Genomic DNA, 23176 nt, shown 5'->3' with positions numbered 1-23176 from the left:
ATTCTTATGAGCCGGTTCTATTTAGTGAATCAACAACATACATGGTGACTTGTATAGTCTGATTCTCAAACGAATGCCGGTTGTTTTAAACTTGAAAGCCGAGTTGTCGATTTTTTCACTGAACTGATTTCAACAGAGTAGTAACTGAATCAGCATCTAATATACTTGCGCAGTCACTAGATCTAGGCATTACAGTACTGCAGTAGTAACCATTGGTTTTGTGTTTTCTCTTCAGCCTGTGATTGTCATCCGGTTGGTGCAGCTGGTAAGACCTGTAACCAGACAACCGGGCAGTGCCCATGTAAAGATGGTGTGACTGGTATCACCTGCAACCGCTGCGCTAAGGGATACCAGCAAAGCAGATCACCTATCGCCCCCTGTATCAGTAAGATTCATCTGGCTTCTTTTTCTCTTTCGCATTCTATGTCTTTATAAAGGAATATGTGTTAATTCTTAGTGTTGAAAATTAGCAAATTTATTACACTTCTGATTGGGGTCAGTAATATATATATATATTTTTTTTAAATCAATACTTTTATTTAGCAAGGATGCATTAAATTAAACAAAAGTCACAATACAGACATCTATAATGTTACAAATTATACATTATACATACATTTCTATTCATTAACAAATCCTGAAAAAAATATCATGCTTTCCACAAAAATATTAAGAATGATTACATATTAGAAAGATTTCTGAAGGATCATGTGACAATAAAGACTGGAGTAATGATGCTGAAAATTCAGCTTTTCATCACAGGAATAAATTACATTTTAAAATACATTCAAATAGGAAACAGTTATTTTTGATTAGAATAATATTTCATAATATTATACTGTTTTTACTGCATTTCTGATCAAATAAATGCATCCTGGGTGAGCATAAGAGACTTCTTTCAAACAAAAAAAAAACAAAAAAAAAAATATATATATATATATTTACAAATCTTACCAACTCCAAACTTTTTGGACAGGTGTGTATATTCAATTAAAATCAACAAGAAATAAGAAAGCCTGCATCAATAAACAATAGTTATTTCAATAGGAATGTTGCCAAAGACACAATTTTACAGAAAACTGCTTGATAAAAAACTGTTTGAAAGATAAACCACTACTGGTGAATAATTACTAGCAGAATCAAGATTTTATGTCCTAATTTGGGTAACATATAGGATAATCCTTAGTCAATCTAAGTAAATCTGTTTAATAGCTTCCTATTTCTTGGCTTTCTATTTTTTAAATACGTGTATTTTCATCTAAAATATTTATTCATATCTACTATGAGAGTACCGTAGAATAATTTTTACACCTCCTACTATGCAATTGGACAATAATTGTGAATAACAAAAAATAACAATAAAAAACACCAAAACTAAATATAAAGCCCACCTCAGTGGGAAAACAGTACTGAAGCACGCTGAATAACCTTCAATTTCATTGCATCTCCTCTACCTCTTGAAAAATTAGGGTGACCTCTAAATAAATAACACAGCGACACAAAATGGTTGTTATAAAAGCATAATAATAATCTATTATTCAAAAATGATTCTTGCACTAAATGAGGTGGTCCAACATGACTTGTTGTCCCATTACCACCCACAGAGACATCAATAATAATACTCCAAAGAAATTCTGCATAAACACCTATTATTATTATTCATGATTTCATGGCCCCGGCCCATTTAATTTCCGCATCGCTCCCCTGTTCAATTATTTCCTTGGATGGACATTTGCTGATTGCCCTCCGCTAAGTCAAACAGACCATAAAGCCCTGGCTGACATGACCTAGTCTGCCCTGAACCTCACTGATGGCCTTTCAACTCATAAATCTCACAGCCTGCTCCAGGGGCATGATGGGTGATATGTTTATTGGCAGTATCAACAAGGCAGCAGACGGTCACTGTGGCGATTAAGGACAGGCCCACACAGCAGCTGGCATTTCTCGATAAGATACTCGCTGGGAGCGCAATACAATGCGCGCCTGTTAATGTGAACCATTTCTATTATGTAGTAACTGATGACATCGAAATAAAGATTTATCTGGACCGCTGACAAAAGTGACTGTACGCATGAAGCCATTCAGATTTGCTTGGCAAGAATTCACGTAGACAAATGAAACCCCCGATCCCCGAGAAACTAGATTTCCCCTAATTTCTCAGGCTAGGTAACAAATGTGCTGTTAAACCTGGAGAGAAAGTGGATTGAGTGAAAAAATTTGGTTTCTCATCTATTTCGTGCTATAACGTGCTTTTGTTTTAATAGCCTGATATTAAATTTTTGCCAACTGCACTTTTTAACAAGCCTCGATCCCCTATCGGTGTATATGTGACAGCAGAACGCTTAAAAAGGAAGTAGGGGCTTTAGACAGGAAACCCATTAAAACTAGAAACCGCCACATCTTCACGTCATCAGTGATATGTCTAATAAAGCTGATATGTCTAATAAAGCTGATCTTTAAAAAAAAAAAAAATGTAAGTTCAGATGTGTTTATTGAAAGGAGCAGTATAAAGTTCCATGAGGTTTTGATTGTTTGTTCTTGACTGGTTGTTGCAGAGATTCCTGTTGCTGCACCCACAGCCACCTACAGCAGTTCAGAAGAGCCCACAGGTGAGTTCAGGAAAGCAAATAAAACCTGCATATAAAAATACTTTCAGGAACTTCAAATTCACTTACTTAATAAGGCTTAGCTCTATATGGGAAGATATTCCAAACACAAATTTGTGTTTATTGTTTGGGATTTTTTGCGCTTTGATTCAAACATTCTATGCAAACGGCAAAATACGAATTGCAAAATGTTGATAATTATACCATGAAAATGTTTTGTTTCACAACGTTTCTGTATGAAGTTTGACATGCTGAATACAAAAATCACATTACTTTTCATGTGCCATTAACAGTGCTCATGAAAACAAAAAAATATCAACAACTTACAAGTTGATACAAGCTAATCTATTTTTAATCATGCAGAAAAATTACATAGATGCGTAATACTGAGCTAACAAATGTCAGTTTAACATAAACAGTTACCAAAAGTGAATCAAAAGAGAATGTGTACGCTTTTGTTTTTAATGACTAGTCCCACACTGTTCTGGAATGTTCCAGAATATTCCAGAAGCTTTTAGAATGTCCTTGCAAAAGCTAAATATTCTTTAAAAAAAAAAAAACTATGTGTACTATATAATTATATGTACTAAATCAATATTTCATAATTAATGGTAGAAGTTCTAAAATGTACCTGGTCTAAATTTTTACCAAAATATTGATGCTACATGAAAATAAACAGTATAATAATAATTAGCACCACAGAATTACAGAACCATAAAAATTTAAGTGAAACGATTTTTTTCTACATTGTGTAATAATAGTAATAATTCTACTACTACTACTACTAATACTAATAATAATAATTTAAAATAATATATTAATAATAATTTTGAAAGTCTTCTCTCAATTAATTTCTTAATGGTGGAAACATGCTTCGATAACTTTTACATATAATTAACTTTTAAAATTAATTAATTTTATTATAAAAAATTCTAAATGTATAAAAAGTTATATATATATATATATTTACTTTATATGGTTTGTATATATAACTATATCTAGTTTATATATGTATACACACACACACATATAAGTGTAATACATAAAGAAGAGGAATAAACTGGAACACAATGACTTAAATTATTTTCAATATATGAATCACATTAATTACTGTATATTATATATTAATAATAATAATAATATGTTAATCTGCCTTCCCATTTTTAGTATAATGTCACAGCAACAAATTCTCTACATAGCTGTGTTAGTTTGTCTCTCATTTCACGCCAAAACAAATCTAATCAATATTTCATGTCCATTTATGTATTTATTTGCCACCTGTGTCAATATTACACAATAAACCCCATGAGCATGCTGACTTTACCGCATGCCTTAGATTGCCAAAACAGAGCCATAAAAATGCAGCAGTGGATCTTTGATTTCTAAGATCTGCGTGAGGTTTTCTTAATCATGAGGATATCAACATGAGCCATGGCTTTCCTTCTCTGCTCGCTCTGTCTCAGTCACCATCGAAACTGGCTGGGACCCTAATCTGATTACATGCTTCATTTGAATGCGTTTGCTTTCCCGGCCATCACACTCTCGCAGCGCTGTGCCGTGAGGGAGAACACACCCTTGTACTTCTATTCATACTCAATTACCCAAGTTGCCCGATCACTGTCTGCGCTGTGGGAGTAACGCCTGTGACGTGCAGCCGTCCCATGGAGCCAAACTCAGCTGCTGAACGCTTTCTGGCTTCTATCAGCTCTGAGATGTTTCACTAAGAGCAATTACATTCCCCTAGTTAGTGCAGTTGTGGTGGTCATTGTGACATGCTGGTTTTAATATGGTCTGCATCAATCTGGTCCCAATTTTGTAATAATTATTATTAATCAATACTTTCATATCGCATCTGAGGCACTTATACTGTATCTGGGAGACATGATTTTGTGTCTGGCTTGGGTCGTGTCCACTGTTTCCCCCCACACACTTTGTACTCTTGTTAAATTTCACACAAAAATTGAAATATATATAATAAATATATCAATTGAAAAGTAAATTTATTAAGTGTCTAAGAATATTTAAAATATTAGTAAATATATTAAGTGTCCAAAAATAAAATACAGCTAGCACAGTATTTTTTTACAAGCCTGTTTTTATTCATTTCAACACGATTTGTATAGCACTTTTCACCATACATATTGTTTTAAAACTGCTTTACAGAAAATGCTTGTTTCAATGTTACAATTAGGAAGCATTTTTTAATCAAATAAATATAAGTGGATTCAAGGCAAGGCAAGTTTATTTATATAGCACATTTCATACACAATGGTAATTCAAAGTACTTTACATAAAAGGAAGTATTTTAAAATCACAACAATAAAACAGGGAACTTAAAAACTTTTAAAAGGATTTAGAAATTGATTTAAAATGAATTTAAAAAAGTTAAAAATAGAAAAATCATTATACATAAAATACAGTGTAATCAGTTCGGACGTAGCACACTGCTCATTCAATAAATTCACAGCTAAACGTCAGACCTCTTATTTTCTTTCTTTATTGATTTTTCTGTCCTACTAAAAATACTATAAAGAAATTGAATGACAGAATGACAATACAAAACATGAAACATCACAATATTATAAATGATATAAACTACTATTCAAAAGTTTGTGATCACTAAGGAAGTAATACTTTTATTCATCAAGGATGCATTAAACTGATCAAAAGTGACAGTAAATCCAGTTATAATGTTTCTATTTTGAATAAATGCTGCTACAGTGTTTCAAACTCTCTAGTCATCAAAAAAAAACAAAACTGTTTTCAACATTTGCCATCACAGGAATCAATTATGCTTTAAAATGTATATAAATAAAAAAAAAAAGATAAAAACTGTAATAATATTTCACAATATTACTGATGTTACTGTATTTTTGATCAAATAAATGCAGCCTTGAGACTACTTTCAAAAACATTCTGGCCGCAATCTTTTGAACGGCACATAGAATATGTTCAAAATTTGATTAATATTTAATTAATATTTACATGATGTATTCTAAGAATAAACAGATTTCATTGAAAAGGGGCCACAAACTAATAGTAAGTTTCACCTCTTTTCTTACTCTCTTTACCTGTCCTGCTGTAGTTTACTGTGAGGACACTCCAGTGTGGCTCCCCAGCGGAGCAGCACAGTTGTGCTTGAGGGACTCTATTAAGCAGACATTTGTCCCTCCACAGGGGACGTCCATTATGGAGGGGACGTGGGTGTAATGGGCAGCGTCAATGGCCGCCCAGTCTTATCAAAGAGAGGCAGGATGAGGCGAAAAAGGGCCGTCGCCACACAAAAGCCGCCCGTCCTCCGTTCACGCATTTACATGGAAATCAGGCGTGGCTGATATGGACTCGCCAGCATCATTTACTTTTTTTGGAACGCCACCCCCTTCTCCGCACTTTTTCTCACTCCCTGCCTCCAGTCCTCCCCCATGGTCCTTCACATCCTAATTCTGCGCACCACCCCCCAAAGCTGCCAGACATCTTGCTCTTCTAGCCCTCAACCCCCCTTTTACTTTCCCCCTTCAAACTTTTTTTTTTTTCATTCGGGTTGGTGGTTCTTTCCTGCTTCGCCGTTGCCCAGGTAACCTCATTCAGACGGAATATAAAGGGACATGAAAAGGGTGGATTGGACTGAGGGCCGGAGAAAATAATGAAGTTTGTCCATATTCAGGCGAAAGCTGAAAGGTCTTCTCGCTCCCATCTCTTCCAGTCGGCCAGAAATCTCGCAGTTATTGCGCTATGTGAAGTAGCTGCGACGAGAGACTCTCGGGTTTCGGTTTGCGTCAGGAGAACCGAGCCAATGCTCTGGTTTGGGTCCAAAAGGTGGCTGGCGTTGAAGTGACTCCATCGGCCAGGCCTCAATGTGGGGTTCAAATCTCCATGGTGGTGTCGAATAGATCCTCTGAGCGCAAGAGCTATAAATCATAGCGCGCTGGACGCCATCCCTGAGGTTTATATGTGGAAAGCTGCGTTTAAATGAGGATTGGCTATTGTGGGCATAGTGACGGGGGTGTTCTGTGTCTGAATGAAGTTTAAATGACCTGTGAACCCCCTGCCCTGACATCGCTGAGTAAGTGGGAGGATTTGGGGAGGCACTGATAATTAGGGTGAGAAAATGACTGGGTTAAGTGAAGAAAAGATTAAATGATTAAATAGCCATTAAGTCTTAATTAGGTCTAACGTGAATCTCTTTAAATGTGTGAATGAAACAGCGGCCTCAAAGTCATCCGGACACTTCAGTTACACTTAAAATTGCGTCAGTGTTATTGCATTAGACAGTATAATACAAAACAATTGGCATCTGCAAACAAATGATGCTTTTTGCTGTTATTTTTAACCAGTTAGTCCCAGAATTTCCTTTGTAAATGGGACATTGATTGTTTTATTATTAAACTTCTTTTAAATATCATGTGGTTTGATATTTTGTGATCTATTGAGAAGATATTCATACATTTGGGCCACTTTGTATCCATTTTCAATAACCCTAGAAATCCTATGATATGCAAATTTCTAAGGCCTCTCGATTGTCAATGTGAGCAAAACTTTGCTGAAAACCTATTGTTCATGATCTGCTAACATGCCTTGTGTCGTCTGATTGATGGTTTATACTTTTTTTTTGCATGTAAAAGTCCCTTTAGTGTCATTCTAATAAACTTCCCCCTTCTGGTCTTGGTTCTCATGTCTTTTAGCTGTGAAATTTTTTCATATTTTTCCAAAGTATATGTGAGAATAACTTTTATATTGTTTGTAATATTTCAAAATGAACACCTACTGGACTAATAGGTTTACTTGATTATCCAAACATAATTTTTGTAGAAAAATCATGTTAAAATGTGAGTATCAAAGATGATACAACAGGCTTTTGGGAAATGCTGTTAACATGTTATTTTACGGTGTCCTTGTGACACGTTACATGTACTTACGATTACAATAACAATAAATTATGCATAATTACATGCAAGTAACCCTAATCCTAACCATATAGTAAGTACATGTAGTTAATTAATATTACTCAGCACTTAAATGTATAATTACACTGTAACAAGGACACAAAATAAAGTGTAATCAAAATGTTTACTTGTTAATCTCTCATTCATCATTGTATTGCATTAAACTGTATATTTTACCCCACAATAAAAACTACAGTGCTTTGATCATAAAACATTTAAATATAATTTTACTAAGACAAACTCATTTTGTTGTTTCACACAGATTTTACCTGCGTTTCACTAGTTTTCTGTCTGTTATCTTCCTCAGACTGTGACTCCCACTGTAAGACCCCCAAGGGCAAGATGAAGGTCACCATGAAAAAATACTGCAAAAAAGATTTCGGTAAGTAGCTCCTATTGAGAACCGCCTGCTTCCTTTTCACTTCACGTCATTAGACATCTTTCTCTTCTACGTCTTTTCTATCTCTCTCTTTATGTGCGCCCCCTCTCTCATAGTGCTGACAGCTTATTCAGAGGCTAAAGGTTTATGTTATAGCATCAAAGCGTGTGAACTCAGGAGGTTTCTCCAGATGAACACGCTCAAAGTGCCTCGCAGCATCTAGAGGACAAAGGGGACAGCTGGTTCCTGTTGAAAGCAGAGATTTCACAGGTTTAAATACTAATATAGTTAATATAATAACGGACTTATAGAAGTTCAAGAATGTAGTTATAGGTTTTAAGGTTAGAAGTGGCACAACAGAAAATGTGGTCAGTGCAGGTTTTTATCATCTTCTTTGAGAAGTTTCTACCACATATGAGAAACATATTAGATTACAAAGAAAAAAAAATTATACAGAAAACTCTGCATACATTCATATATTAAATTAAATAGCTGAATTAGTGGAACAAGGCACTAGCATCAGCAAAGTGGTGGATTTGATTTGGGTTTGGAAAGTTTTTTTGTTGTTTTTTTTTTTTATATATTTTTATGCTCACCAATGCTGCATTTATTTGACCAAAAGCACAGTAAAAACAGTAATATTGTGAAATATTATTACAATTTAAAATAACTATTTTCTATATGAATATATGTTAAAATGTAATTTATTTCTGTGATGCAAACCTGAATTTTCTTCACTTGTCACATGATCCTTCAGATATCATTCTAATATGTGACCCTGGAGCACAAAACCAGTCTTAAGTCGCTGGAGTATATTTGCCAAAAATACATTGTATGGGTCAAAATTATTGATTTTTCTTTTATGCCAAAAATCATTAGGATATTAAGTAAAGATCATGTTCCATGAAGATATTTTGTAAATTTCCTACTGTAAATATATTAAAACTTAATTTTTGATTAGTAATATGCATTGCTAAGGACTTCGTTTGGACAACTTTAAAGGCAATTTTCTCAATATTTAGATTTTTTTGCACCCTCAGATTCCAGATTTTCAAATAGTTGTATCTCGGCCAAATATTGTCCTATCCTAACAAACCGTACATCAATGGAAAGCTTATTTATTCAGCTTTCCCTTTATGAAAAATTGACCCTTATGACTGGTTTTGTGGTCCAGGGACACATATGCTGATTTGCTGCTCAAGAAACATTTCTTATTATTATCAATGTTGAAAACAGTTGTGCTGCTTCCTATTTTGGTGGAAACCATGGCATTTTTTTCAGGATTCTTTGATAAATAGAGTTAAAAATGTAACGATTTCTTCTGATAATCATATTAATTTCTTTAAAAAAAATCTTACTGACCACAACTGTACTGTAAATTGGATTATATGAAATTAATGTCTACATTTAAACTACATATGTTGTACTTCACTTTATATCACGCTGCAGTATAAAGGCTCTTGCATGCAAATGTGGTAGAGGCAGAATCTCTGTTTGACTGCGCACAGGTCCTCTGGCTGTTTGCAGAGTGGAGAGAAAGATGTTTGATTTCACAGTGTGATATCATAAACTCATTCCTGACTGGCCCCAAGTCTGGAAACACATCTGAGATCTGCGGTGTCCAAGAGTGAGGACCGCACTGCCAGAAAGAAAAAAAGAAAATGAAGAAAGACAGACAGACATGTGTCCCTAAATAGATGCAATGCATGTTTCTAACATAAGCAATGTTTCAGGCTGTACTAAAACCTGGAAATAATATAACCGAACATTATGTATGTGAATATATATGTGAGAAATCCCTGATAAAAGCATGTTGAAAACTGTACATGCTTAAAAATAAAGGTTCTTTATTGGCACCCATAAGAACCTTTAACATCCATGGAACCTTCTGTTGCACAAAAGGTTCTTTACAGTGGAAAAGGGTTCTTTAGATAATTAAATGTTCTTCACACATTTATTTCCAGGCTTAAATAAAAACTTTCCAGATTGTCAGACACGAGCGTATATGAAGGCCTCAGCGTGCCTGCATCATTTAGCACAAATTGAAATGTGACTAAAACTGTTGAACACAGAATTAAAGTTATAGATACACAGGTGTCCAATTTATCCCACGCACACAGGCTATCTGAAGTGCAATTTCCTCATTAATCAGTAGCACATTATCTATATTAACATCTCTTACTGCTCATTACTTGAGATGACTCATTTGCAATCCCTCTCTGGTTTCCAAAGCATTTTTAGGCATCCCCTGGGGTGAATCTGATAATATTAATATAGATAACATCCACCGGTTGAATCAGCAACCGCACAGACTAGCAGAACAATAAAATCAAGTAGAGAAAGCGAGAGAATTAATGGCATTGCTGGTCTTCTGTAGCTGCTATCGTTCAGGCCGTGATATTAAGTTTCATTCGTTTTTCACTCTTAGCCACAAGTGTTCATACTCGGAGGTTGTTCTCATAGGGAAGTCGTTCATCATGATAGGACAGGTAACACTGGCTAAGCCGACTGCAGTATAAATCTCGTTGGGTGGGGAGTATGAAAGGGCTAATGGTGTGTCCCTGTTCAACCGGCCCCCATGTGTCAGAGAGACCCCATGATTTTTATTTTTCTGCACATTTAAAACAGACAATAACAGTTATGTTTGCAGGTCTAGCTAAGAACTACAATAAAAAAAACTGTTTTTCTATTTGAATATATTTTAAAATGTAATTATTCCTGTGATGCAATCATTACTCCAGTCTTCAGTGTCACATGATCCTTCAGAAATCATTCTAATGTGCTGATTTGATGCCTAAAAAAAAACAGCTGACTGACCCCAAATATATTACTAATAAATAAGTAAGTAAAATATATAAATAAAGTTTGGGGTCAGCAAGATTTTAGATACTTAATCCTACCAATGTTTTTAATGTTTTCAAAGAAGCCTCAGCAAGACTGCATTTATTTAATCAAATATATAGTAAAAATGTATTGTAAAATTTAATTTAATTTAAAATCGAATTACTTCAGTCTTCAGTGTCACATGATCCTTCAGAAATCATTCTGATATGAAGATTTGCTGGTCAGTTACTGTATTATCAATTATTACTGGTATTATTTATATATTTTTGTTGAAACCATGATGCATTCTTTGATGAATAGAAGGTTCAAAAGAACAGCATTTATTTGAAGCAAAAATCTTGGTAACACTTTACAATAAACTAACAATGGAAAAAAACTCTAAAGCATTTATTAATCTTAGTTAATGTTGATTTCTACCTTTACTAATACATTATTAAAATCAATAGTTGTATCTATTAATGTAATTTAATGGACCTGAGCTAATATGGACTAACAATGAACAGCTGTATTTTTATTAACTAACATTAACAAAAATTAATAAATAGCCTACTGTAGCAAGCAAATGTATTGCACATTGTTAGTTAATGTAAATGCATAGTTAATGCATTAAATGGTTAACAAATGGAACCCTATTGTAAAGTGTTACCAAATTATTTTGTAGCATTATATATTATAAATGTCCTTACTGTCACTTTTGATCAAATTAATATGTTCTTGCTAAATAAATGCATTAATTACCTTAACTTTTGGGAATTGATCCAAGAGTTACCCTATTTTTAATTAAATGGTTTTATTAAATGGTAATGCATCTGTAACAGAGACGCTGGAGTTTGGTTAGAATCCATGAGCGGAGAAGGAGGACTCCTCACCCTTGCATGCAAGTTCTGCTTGAAGATCGCAGTTGAGACTTTTGTGGAACATAGCTTTTAAAGCGACATCGTTCCATCCACTCTGGGCAGCGAGTGTTCTGAATTCAATGGCAAACTCAGCAGCGGGACGATTACCTTGTGTCAGATTGATGAGCTGTGTCGAAACGTCCTTTCCGCTGTGAGGATATTCAAACACTTCGCGGAGTTGTTGAATTAAGTACGTCACTGAATGCCTCAGGCGTGAATCTGAGTCCCAAACGGCTGCTGCCCAGTCGATAGCTCGGCCCGTCAATAGTGTCATGATGAAAGCGCACTTTTTGCCCTCTGATTCGAATCTCTCTCCTTGATGATCTAGATAAATACTTCGCGATCAGCACATGGACTGGTCTCAGTTTATATGAGAGTCAAACAGGAAATGGAAGTAGAGGAAGCAGAGGGAGTGGAGCACGGTCAGTACTCGGGCGAGGGCTCCCTCTGCTGGCTTGGCGTTACAGCATCATGGGGTTACACTTTATTTTTTAAGGTGTCTTTGTTGCAGTGTAATTATACATTTAAGTACTGATTAATATTAACTAATTACTATATGGTTAGGGTTAGGATTAGGGTTTGACTTAGGGTTACTTATATGTAATTATGCATAATTAATTGATATTATAATAGGAAGTACATGTAATATGAGTAACAAGGACACCTTAAAATAAAGTGTTACCCATCATGGTTTCCACAAAAATGTTCAGCAGCAACATTGATAAGAAATGTTTCTTGAGCAGCAAATTAGCATATTAGGAAAACACTGGCAATAACAGTATGACGTTTAATAACAGAGATGCTGGACAAAGTTAATTCTAGACAAATTTGGACCTCCGTTCATGCAACGCTCTGCACCCTTGTCTGGTGAGACAGTCTCAGTGGAACGGCAGCGAATGCTTGTATCAAAACAATACAAATTGTCCAGAACCCACAGGACGTTTACACTAATTGGTAGAGCTGTATGGAAGCATATAGGTAGCGAAATTCAATTTAAAATGCAATATGCAAAATGGCAATGCAATATTCAAAATGGCAATGTATTTCTGTATTTAAATTTACATTTTCCTTTACCCATACATGCAAAGTTTGTTGCAAAAGGAAAATGAAAATGAAATTATATAAATTAAATTAAAATTAAAATTCAATTGAATTTCGCTACCTATATGCTTCCATAGAGCTGATACATCCAGCTCTCCGTTGCTGAAGTTTTAAATCTGCCCAGCGCTGGCGGATGAGACAGACAGAGGGGCGAGAAAGAAAGAAATACTTCCTGTTGATCCGCTTTTGTTTGCCGTCGCTACGGAGACAGCGGTCCGAAAGGGTGGGGGAAGAATGCCAATGAATCAAAGAACCGTGTGTGTGTGTGTGTGTGTGTCAGTGTGTGTACGGAGCTCCTTAGCATTGCCACATACACATGGCAGAGCAGCAGTCAGTGCCCCGACGTAAGCGGCTGGGCGTAGGGCGTCCCAGCGGGGAGCTCACAGGAGCTTCAGTGTGGTAATCAGGCGCACTAATTAGATTAGAGGCCGGCTTGTGTACCGCGTGCGGCTCGTGTTCCAGCACACTGGCCGCGGACACTGAAAACCAGCGGGACACCTGGCAAATCTATGGGCCTCTTCCTTTTTTTAAATTAATTTCTCTCCCACTCTCAATCAGGAGAGAAATCCCTCACCTTCTAGCTCTTTTCTTTCTCTCTTTCTCTTCACATTGTCATGACGAAGAAGAAAAGTGGTCTCATCCCATTCAGCCGATCTAATGGAGCTTTGGAGATGGATGGCTTTGCTGGCCTGTGCCGTGTGGCCTCATGCAAAAGAGGGTTTAACTCGCCAGATTAAACAGGCACTTTAACATAGTCTCATTGTATTGTGCATAGCTATTTATTCTATGTTATCACCATGATATATCAGGATATAGATATCTGCATATATATTTTATGAATGTATCAGGGAAAATGTAGAATTTTTTCATTATTCTTAATCAGTTTTTTTGGTCTTCACTTGTACATTTCAACTTACCTGCAGTGGGACAAATTAATTTTTAAATGCAAATATTACATGTTAATCAATTAATATGAGGTCATGAAGGCAGCCAGTATGCATAATAATTATAAAAGTTTAACAAAATGGGGTTTAAAGTAATGTCGGGTGGATGGCATGTCACACCACAGCAGGTGAAAGCTTTATGTCAGTTAGCCATAAATAGAAATGATTACAATAATTCATGCTGAGAAATGAACATTTTATTGCTCAAATTCAACCCAAATTTGCTCATGTTGCTCACTGACTCTGTTCAGACTTACTGGAGTCTCATTCAGTTTTCATTAATGTTTAAACATGTTTAATTTAATTTATATCAGCTTTGTTAACTTAAATATGTTTAGAGAAAAAAAAATAACACCCAAATGACAGAACTGTTGAAATGCTCTAAGAGTAAAGAGCTATAAAATTAATTTTAAAAAATAATTAAAAAAAATATAAAAATATATAAATAGATAAAATATATGATATACAAGCATTTATAAGCATGTAAGCACAAAATGTTTTATAAAAGTTTATAAAAATTATCAAAAAAATCATAGCAGCTTTACTATTTTGATTATTTTTGTCTTGAAGGTGATTTTGGAAGAATGAAATGAGAAATGTTTGAACTGATATTGAAGAACTAGTTGTATTTAATTAAACTACTGATCTTTAAAAACTGATGAAAATTCAACTAGGCTTAAATGAAACCTTGAAACTCTATGAAGTCCTGTGAAAGAGCAAATTCTGAGTAATAAAATCATATCCAAAATAGTGCTGTTAATCGATTAAAAAAGTAACTAATTAATCACACCTTTTTTTTCTGAAATTAATCATGATTAATGATCGTGATTAATCCCACCTAACATTAAAGTTTTTAAATATACTTTTATATTGCAATAATTTCACATTCAATCTTCAAATTAATGTAAAAACAACATAAAGACCGAATATTTTAATATTTGTTTAATGGCATCTATTTTTACAACTGAAGGCGAGTATCACTGATACCAATACGGATGTCTCTAGGGAATTGTTCTTTTTTCCCTAGTATTTAACCATTGACTATAACATTCTATATTACAGTATAAATGAGAGATATCAATTTAAACAGTTACTAGACTTTAAAAAATAAAAACTTCTAATTTAAGTGAACTTACAACAATCTTCACTTAAACCCATTATAATAAATGTCATATTTACCTGTGCCCTTCAGCAAGTAGGAAATATACAGAAATTGGATAAAGTTATCAAACTCTAAATTCTAAAGTAAATATAGTAATCCTTAAAGCTAAAAAACTATTGATTTCCTCTTTTTTTCTTTAATTAACAGATATCACAGCAGCTGTGCTATTAGGTTATTTTACAATAATTTACAATTATTTTACCTTTATTTATATAAAGAGCTGCCGCTGCTGAACGTGGCATGGATCTGACACGCATGCTCATAGTTTACCGTTGTTTTAATATCGTATGAATTCTTCTCATCTGGTATCTTGGTAAATATATATAATCATACAAAAAATGTATGAAACTCCAAAAGAGACACGCATCTTGAGTTTACTGGGGAGAAACTGTCTGTTAAAGAGATTGCCTTTCTCTGTCCAATTTTCTCTCTACAGCTGTAACATGGGCAGAAACAAAGTTAACCTACTAACATGTATAAACAAAACCTTTCATTTGCCGAAGAAAAACCCTCACTGGGAGTCTTTCTCAATACCTGGACAAATCTGGAAAGCGTTTGCCACCCGCATGGCGTATCTGTGGCTCAGGGCTGCACTCAGACAGGAATTGTGCCCGTTTGGCAGGGTTTGATGAAACCAGTGCCAGTGATCACAGCATTAAAGCGTCACGCAGAGAGAGGGGGAAAGATTTGATATATTACAGTAACACATTCTCAATATACGCACACTTTATATGTGTAAAACAAACAGTGATGACATCACTTTTAATATATTTTCAGCACTAAGCATTTAGGTTGGTTGGTAGGTTGGCCTTGTGTTAATGTGTTTGTTTAAAGGTTATACAATATATGCAATGCAATATACACAATGCTTTGTGGTTGCTAATGTATTCTGTGTAGTTTAAAGGGGTTATATGATGCAATTTCAAGTTTCTTTCTCTTTGGAGTGTTACAAGCTGATTGCACATAGATAAGCGCTTGTCGGAAGGAGGGACTTTGTAGAAAACGAAGCGTTTGAGAGAGGCCGGGCATATAGGACCTACAATAATGTACAGTATTTGAAAAATAATGTGTTTTTTGAACATTAAAGCATGTCAACATATTCTGTTACACCAAATACACAAAATAATGATCTTTAAAAAAGCATCATATGACCCCTTTAAAGATGTTTCTATGTAGTTGCTAATGTACAGCATTCTGTGTTGTTGCCAGGATTCTACTATGTGGTTGCTAACATATTCTTTGTGGTTGCCAGGATGTTGCTTAAGTGTTCTGGGTGGTTGACAAGCAGTGCTGGGTAGATTACTTAGAAACTGCCGTCTGTTACTGATTATAAATTACATGACGAAAACTGTAGTTAGCAACATTCAGTAGTCTGGATTACCCATATTAGATAAGTCTATTATTAGGTAGTCTGACTAGTTTTTCATTACTTTTAGATTACTTTTGACCTAACTCATTAAAAGATGAAAAAGAGGAATTAGGGAGAATCAATACATTTGGAAAAATGTATTGCTACTGTGTGAATAATATGTAATCATGCAATCCATAAAAAAGTAACTGTAGTCTGATTACAAGTATTTTAAAATGTAATGTAATCCAATTACAAGTACTTCATTTTTGGAATCTGATTACATAATCCAGATTAACGTTTTCTGAGTGGTTGCCAGAGTATTGCTATTGTGTTCTAGGTGGCTGTAAAGTGGTTGCTCAGGTGTTCTGGGTGGTTTCTAGGTGTTTGCTTTCTTGATCATGAATATGACCTAGTTTTCTCTCTCAAAATAGCACTTATTAGACAATTTTACCAAAAAAAAAAAACATAATTCTAAACCGGACAAGCTATGCGGCGACGTTTAACATGTACGAGCAGAAATCCGCAAACACCTCTAATAAGTCAAAGCGATTGTTTTCAACTATTTCAAGAAGCCCAATAGCACATTTTGAGTCAGTTTTCGACTCGCTGCCGTGGAGAAGCGAGAGCAGGTCAAGAGCGAGACCCGGAGCGGGATTCTCACGCTGGCCGGGCTCGGATAGCTCATGAGCTCCAAACACATCCGCCATTCTTCTGCCACCTTCTCTGTGGCTGGGATGATAAACAGCGGCCCCCCTCCTCTCTGGGCCGCGCTACCCTCTGCACACCCTTCTTTTCTTTTTATCTCTTGTTATTTGGATGGCGAGCGGGCTCCGGCCCAGAGAAACACAGGCGATGAATGGCGGGCCTGTGGGAGTGCGTTCTTGCAAATTGGGTGCAATTTGCTCACAGCCTCCCCCCCTGCTGCTCAATTGGGACCATCCTTTCAGCGATGGGGGCGATCCTTGCCTCCCTCTCTAAAGAGAGTGTTCACATTCAAGAACGAAAAGAAAGAGCGCTAGGAAAGAAAGAGCACTTCCTGTGTCATTTTCACACAATGCTGTAATGGCATATTTCTTAAACATGACGTGCCACTGGTTCACGGGTTACTGGCCGCAGGGTGTGTGTGAGTGTTTCAGGGCGGCACAGCCATGCCTCGCCGTTACACACCGGGTCTAAATGTGTAATAGAGGTCATTTTTTCTCCCTCTGGGCGTCCTCCCCGTGTGAAACCACTTCACGTCAAGTACAGATTAGCTGGCAATCTGTGAGTCTGATGATGGTGTTAAAATGGTGTGACCAGCGGGGATCTCTGCGTTTGTTAGCGGTTACCACATGGACTGGACATTGACATCTGATGTCGGACTTTTTCCATTTGCACCGTAGTTGTAGATACTTAGTAAACTGTGTCCAGTTCATGGACACTGGATTGTTTTTTTTTTTTTAATGAAAACCTTTAAAAGCTTTAGGATTTTAAAGGATTATTCAAATTATTATTATTACAGTATTATTATTACAAATTATTATGCTTATATGAAATTAGATAAAAAAAGGTTTTGAAAGTTTTAGTATACGAGTTCAATTATTAGTTTTTTTGCATATTTTTGTTTATATATTTATATTTATTGCATCTTATCCTTTTTTGTTCAAAAACTTTTTTGTTTTTTTTGTTTTTGTTTCTTAATTTTTAAGGTTAATTAAAACAATACCATTTACATAAAAATTAAGAATTAAATGAAATTAATTAAATTAAAATGAAGTCAAATGAAATTAAATGACATTAAATAAAAATGCTTATGAAAATGTTAAAAAAAGACAAATAACTAAAATACAGGAGACTTCAGGAAATATCTCCATCTGCTTTCCATTTGATCTCATTGCTGTCTAAATGAAACAACTTATTAAAGAAATTCCAGTTTTTGTTTTTTTTTCTATGGGTGGTACTCAGATAAACGTCTTAAAGTTACAAAAAAGCTTGAAGTTTCACAGAAAAGATAATGAAGAGAACGGAATGGGTTGGTCTCCAATTTTCCATTTTATCAGTATCAGAAGATGGAAGGAAGGAGTTTCTATGGCTACTTAAATTGTGGTCAAAAAGAGAAGTTATTTTAACGGTTGAAAGAGAAGTCATTTAATAATTCAATAATAATGTCAATTTAGAAATCAATAATAATTATTATTATTATTAACAACAACAATATATATAAATCATTTAAAATAAAACTTACAACTTTTATCTTACAACTTGTTTATTTCATATATAACTTTTTTTTTTGTTTCTGTGAATGTGTCCTCTAACATCTTTTAATCTGACTGTTTTCTCTGCAGCTGTCCAGATTCACGTGCTAAAAGGAGATAAGGCGGGCGAATGGTGGAAATTCACTATCAACATCATATCGGTCTATAAGCAGGGCGGACATCGCATTCGCAGAGGAGACCAGCTCCTGTGGGTGCGCGCTAAAGATGTGGCCTGCAAATGCCCCAAAATTAAACCGGGACGGAAGTACCTGCTGATGGGCTCTGACGACGATGACTCCCGCGGTCAGAGCGGCGTGGTGGCGGACAAAGGCAGCCTGCTCATCCCGTGGAAGGACCTGTGGGCCCGTCGGCTCAGGAAATTCCAGCAGCGTGACAAGAGGGGCAAGTGCTAGAAAAAACATGGAGGAAAAACAGAGAGATCAGGAGAGAAGGAAAGAAAAAATAATGAAGAGCAGATTGATTGACGATTGATCAGAACTGTGGTGAAGGACAACCAGTTGTGCAGTTTTGCCTTCCGTGGTTTAGCGTTTTTTTTCCCATCAAGATTTTATTTTTTCATATCTTCAATTTTGCAGAATTTGCACCTACTATTAAGTATACGTATATGTAAAGTCGTTTATGTGTGATCTTTTCTGGTGTCTCTTTATGATTTCTGTCTTTTTCCACAAAAGGTAAAAAAGAAACAAGCTACTGAGTCAGTTTATCTACGTGAATGTTTTCCTTCAGAAGAAGTTTGTTGGCGGTCAACATTTCAAAGTACAAACAGTGGGGTCCAAAACTCTGGGGTCACACTGATAATCTGGATTGAAAACAGAAAGCTGAAGACTAAATGAACTTTTCCACGACATTCTAATTTATTGAGATGCACCTGTATATTGATAATAAAGTTTAACCCAGATCATTTGACTTCAGCATTATATAATAACAAAGATGCATTCCAATGACAAAATATTTATAATTTTTCAAATGTATTACTAAAAATTATATGACCTGTGGTGCAGTGGAGTTTTGAATCAACAGGGCTATGTTTGTTGATCATGTCCCAAACCCATTCCCCCACCTTCTGAGCAGAAATCTCCAAAAATAAAATCAATAAAATAAAATAAAAATTTCCCACTCAAAATATTATGATGCTAATATTTTTTTTTTAAATTAAACATTTTGTTCTAAATTAGAAAAATGTCATTAATGCTCTCAGACTTTTGGGCCCCACTGTACATTATTTAGAGTTTGATTAAAAAGGTAGCAGTTGCGCAATTATGATAGAATCATAAAAAAAAGATCTGTTAAGCCAGTACTTGCCAAAATTACACATAGCATCCTTTACGTTCCTTCCTCTCAGATAGAAAATATTTTGACAATACCTCACTCTTGCTATTCAGAAGAATTGTGATTGGTTCAAAATTGCATGACATCATAATGACATCATAATGTTTATTTGGTGCCAAAAGCTATGCCGACACTTTTGGCCTTTGATACGAGCTGTGGTGATCTACCTTCTGTTCCATAACTAGTTGTAGTTTGAGTTTAGTTATAAAAATAGAGTATTGTTTTTAACCACTTTATGATTTTTGAATTGGAAAGAAAGTGTTTTTTCTTTATGAACAAGTTCCCTTTTCACTGTTAAAAAATGTAGGTCACAATTATAATAAGAATAATCTTATTATATTTATAAAGACTTCCCAGATATAGTATTTAAAACGCTCATCATTAAGAGTGAAAAATCAAATCTGAAATGTTCCTCGAGACATCAAGATGACTAGAGTTTGGTGAAATTTATACTAAATTTGAGACATTCTGTATGTCATTGCTAAGGTTTAGTGATAAAGTGATGGAGGATATGAGAAAAAAAAAAAACAGTGTACACAAGCCTGAATGGTTTATATTTACCAGTGTATGCAAACGCAAGGTTTCATCCACCAAAATAAATCGGATAAAAATGGCTCTTATTATTTAGAGAAACAAATAATTTTCTGTGTTATCACTTATGTGGTACCTTTCTTTGTTCTGGTACTTTACTAAGGTGATATGCTCTACTGTTTTTGTATAGTTGTATAGTTTTTTTTTTTTTTTTTTTTACAATATTTAGTAGATTATATTCACATGCAATTAACCATTTTTTTATGCCATGAACTTGATATTCTGAAAATAAGAAAATGTTTTTTTTTTTAGAATTTCTTTGTTTACATGAGTTGGTAGTGTAGTGAGATGGTTGTACTATGTCTGTGTGACAGGAAAATGCACACACACACACACACACACACACTTTAACATTCAGTCACTGTCCAGCTCTGAAACTACGACAGTGCCTATGAACTGAAAGTCAGTGGCTTGGTTTATTAAAGTGGCAATGGTTTATTAAAACTCACAGATGGTCTAGTTCTTTGGAGAAACCCTGACCTCACAAGTAGACTTTGACCAGTTTTCCAGACATTTTGGAAAATGACTCTGAACAGACTCCAAGACATTTACAATGTTCATGGTCCTCCTGTATATGATGTTTTACTGTGTACTTTGCAAAAGCTGTGTATTGTCCCGTAATGCATACTAATATATTATGATTCTCATAAATGAACATATTTAATGATACATGAACTCAGTGTTTATTTTTGATTCCAAATATGATCTTTTAAATATTATTAAATGTATATTATTAAATATTATTTTTAGAAAAAAAACCAGCAAAATGTATAGAAATAATATCAATTCAATCAATTATATTGTGGCACAATAGTAAAAATGTCCATAAATAGTAGCAAAATCAATTCTAAGATGCACTTGAATTGTTTTATTGTATATATTTACAAATGCTTTCAACTTTACAGCTTATGCACCTGTAATATTGCTCGTATGAATGGACATAGTTATAAATACAGTAACTATAATTATATAATATATAATACTTTTATATATGATTTATTTAATTGATCATTTACTTTAAAATGTATTATTATTATTAAATGTATCTTATTTGTAGTAGTAATTGAAAATCATAACATTTAAAAGGACCTAATGTAACCCTGTGGCCAGAAAGAGATGTGTGATCTTCAACAGTACAAACTAAATCACTAACAATGCTTGATCAGAAAATAAAAATTCTGAATGGCAATATAAAAAAATTATAAATTTAACAATGCCAAAAGCCAGAATAGTAAGCCAAGTTAAACAACCAAATAACGTCAACTGCCACATGGATGGGCCTGTTAAATGTGAAGCAAAGAGTTAGTGAACAATAAATGTCACATGCAAGTAAAATACAGTCCTGTTTTTGCGGCAAAACCCAGCAGCAGATGCGATAAGCTGCATCATCATTTACTTTGGCTCTCTGGACCTCAATAAAGAGAAGGGTTTTGATTACGTCTTCAACGTAAATGTCAAGGTATGTGTATTTTTAGATTATAACTAACCTAGTGATATATCAAACAGGTAAAGCACAGCACTTGGGAGCTCTCATTGATAACCTCAAATGAAAAGCATGCCATTTTTTTAGTTCACTTCCATCAGAAATCTTCTACATGGAGGAACCAAAACACTATGGCCAAGCTAAATCTTGTCCATCCATATGAGAAATACTGCAGGTGTATTAAAGCGCAATAGTGTTGTTTCTTAATAAGGAAGCAAACTATTAGACTGAAATGGCAAAAACGGTGAAAGTATGAGAATAGACCACTAAAGTATAGTTGTCCGTTTCAGGACAAGCAATATAAGAGGAGACAATTACATTTTAAACATATGACTAAATGGAAAGTGTAAATGTCCAATAATTGAGGGTAATATTCTAAGGGAAGAACCGGCTAAATGCAAACTCCCCGGCCTGCTCTCAAAACATTTATCTTAGACACACTCCCACCATTGTGTCTCTGTTAACAGCCATCAGGCACCTCCTAAAACAACGGCTTCCGGAATGTCTGCAAGTGTGTGGAGGGCTGGAAAGGTCAAGTTCAGATCACCCCAAGACAGGACAAGAACCAAAGGCCATATTCTGTTCTCAGAGCATCGGATCGGTAGTTATACCACAGCAGTGTGAATGGAAGGACGGATTAATGCTATTTGTCAGGGTTTCTCAGCCTCAGCTTCAGAAGGAAATGACTATAAGGAATCTCAATTAACTCCTTGAGATCAGTCAACATTAGTCATTTAGATTACTTTCATTCCTGTAAGGCTGAAGGAGAAATGTTTAATTTAGTGTTTGCTATCTCACAAGTTCTCTTCTGATTCGTCTAAGTAAACGATCCACAATTGGGATCTCTTTTAGTTCTGAGGGGCTGCTTTTTTTAAGGGGTCACGAACAGAGAAACCAAAATTCCCTTGGTGTTTTGACATATTAGAGGTTAGTGTTATATGAAAATATCCTGTAAGTAGCAGAACTCAAAAATTTCTTGTTAGTCTAAAAAGAGCTTGTATTGAAGGCACTCTGCCAAAACGACAGCTTTTGGAATGTTTAACTCTATGATGTAATAGTGTGGATAAGCACCGCGTCCACAGAAGAAGATCAACACCTGCTTCTACATCACTGGCTGTTTAGCCCCGCCCACTGGAGCATTAGTGAGATGAGGAGAGAAGAGCAATACAGGATCACTGGACTTAAAAACAACAACAACAACAACAACAACAAAACATGGCCTTCCAAAGGATCCTAATTCTAGGAAAGTGATTATTACTATGTTCAGTAGTTTGTTTAGTACATTTCACTGT

At 35.0% G+C, this 23176-nt stretch overlaps 1 protein-coding gene across 1 annotated transcript in view; it reads left to right on the top strand.

The window, feature by feature from the left end:
- LOC107672692 (netrin-1-like) overlaps positions 1–19108 on the top strand; it is a 73897-nt gene extending 54789 nt beyond the window's left edge. The window contains exons 4-7 of the mRNA XM_016466001.1: positions 236–385; positions 2556–2609; positions 7857–7931; positions 18551–19108. Coding sequence (XP_016321487.1) covers positions 236–385; positions 2556–2609; positions 7857–7931; positions 18551–18873 — 602 coding nt within the window. The 3' untranslated portion in view covers positions 18874–19108. The remainder of the gene's footprint in view (positions 1–235; positions 386–2555; positions 2610–7856; positions 7932–18550) is intronic.
- The last annotated feature ends 4068 nt before the right edge of the window (positions 19109–23176 follow it).

The sequence above is a fragment of the Sinocyclocheilus anshuiensis genome, unplaced genomic scaffold (genome assembly GCF_001515605.1).
Source record: "Sinocyclocheilus anshuiensis isolate Anshui unplaced genomic scaffold, SAMN03320099.WGS_v1.1 scaffold504, whole genome shotgun sequence".
NCBI lineage: Eukaryota > Metazoa > Chordata > Actinopteri > Cypriniformes > Cyprinidae > Sinocyclocheilus > Sinocyclocheilus anshuiensis.
Note: the sequence above shows the minus strand (reverse complement) of the source record. Positions and strands in the feature narration are given on the sequence as shown.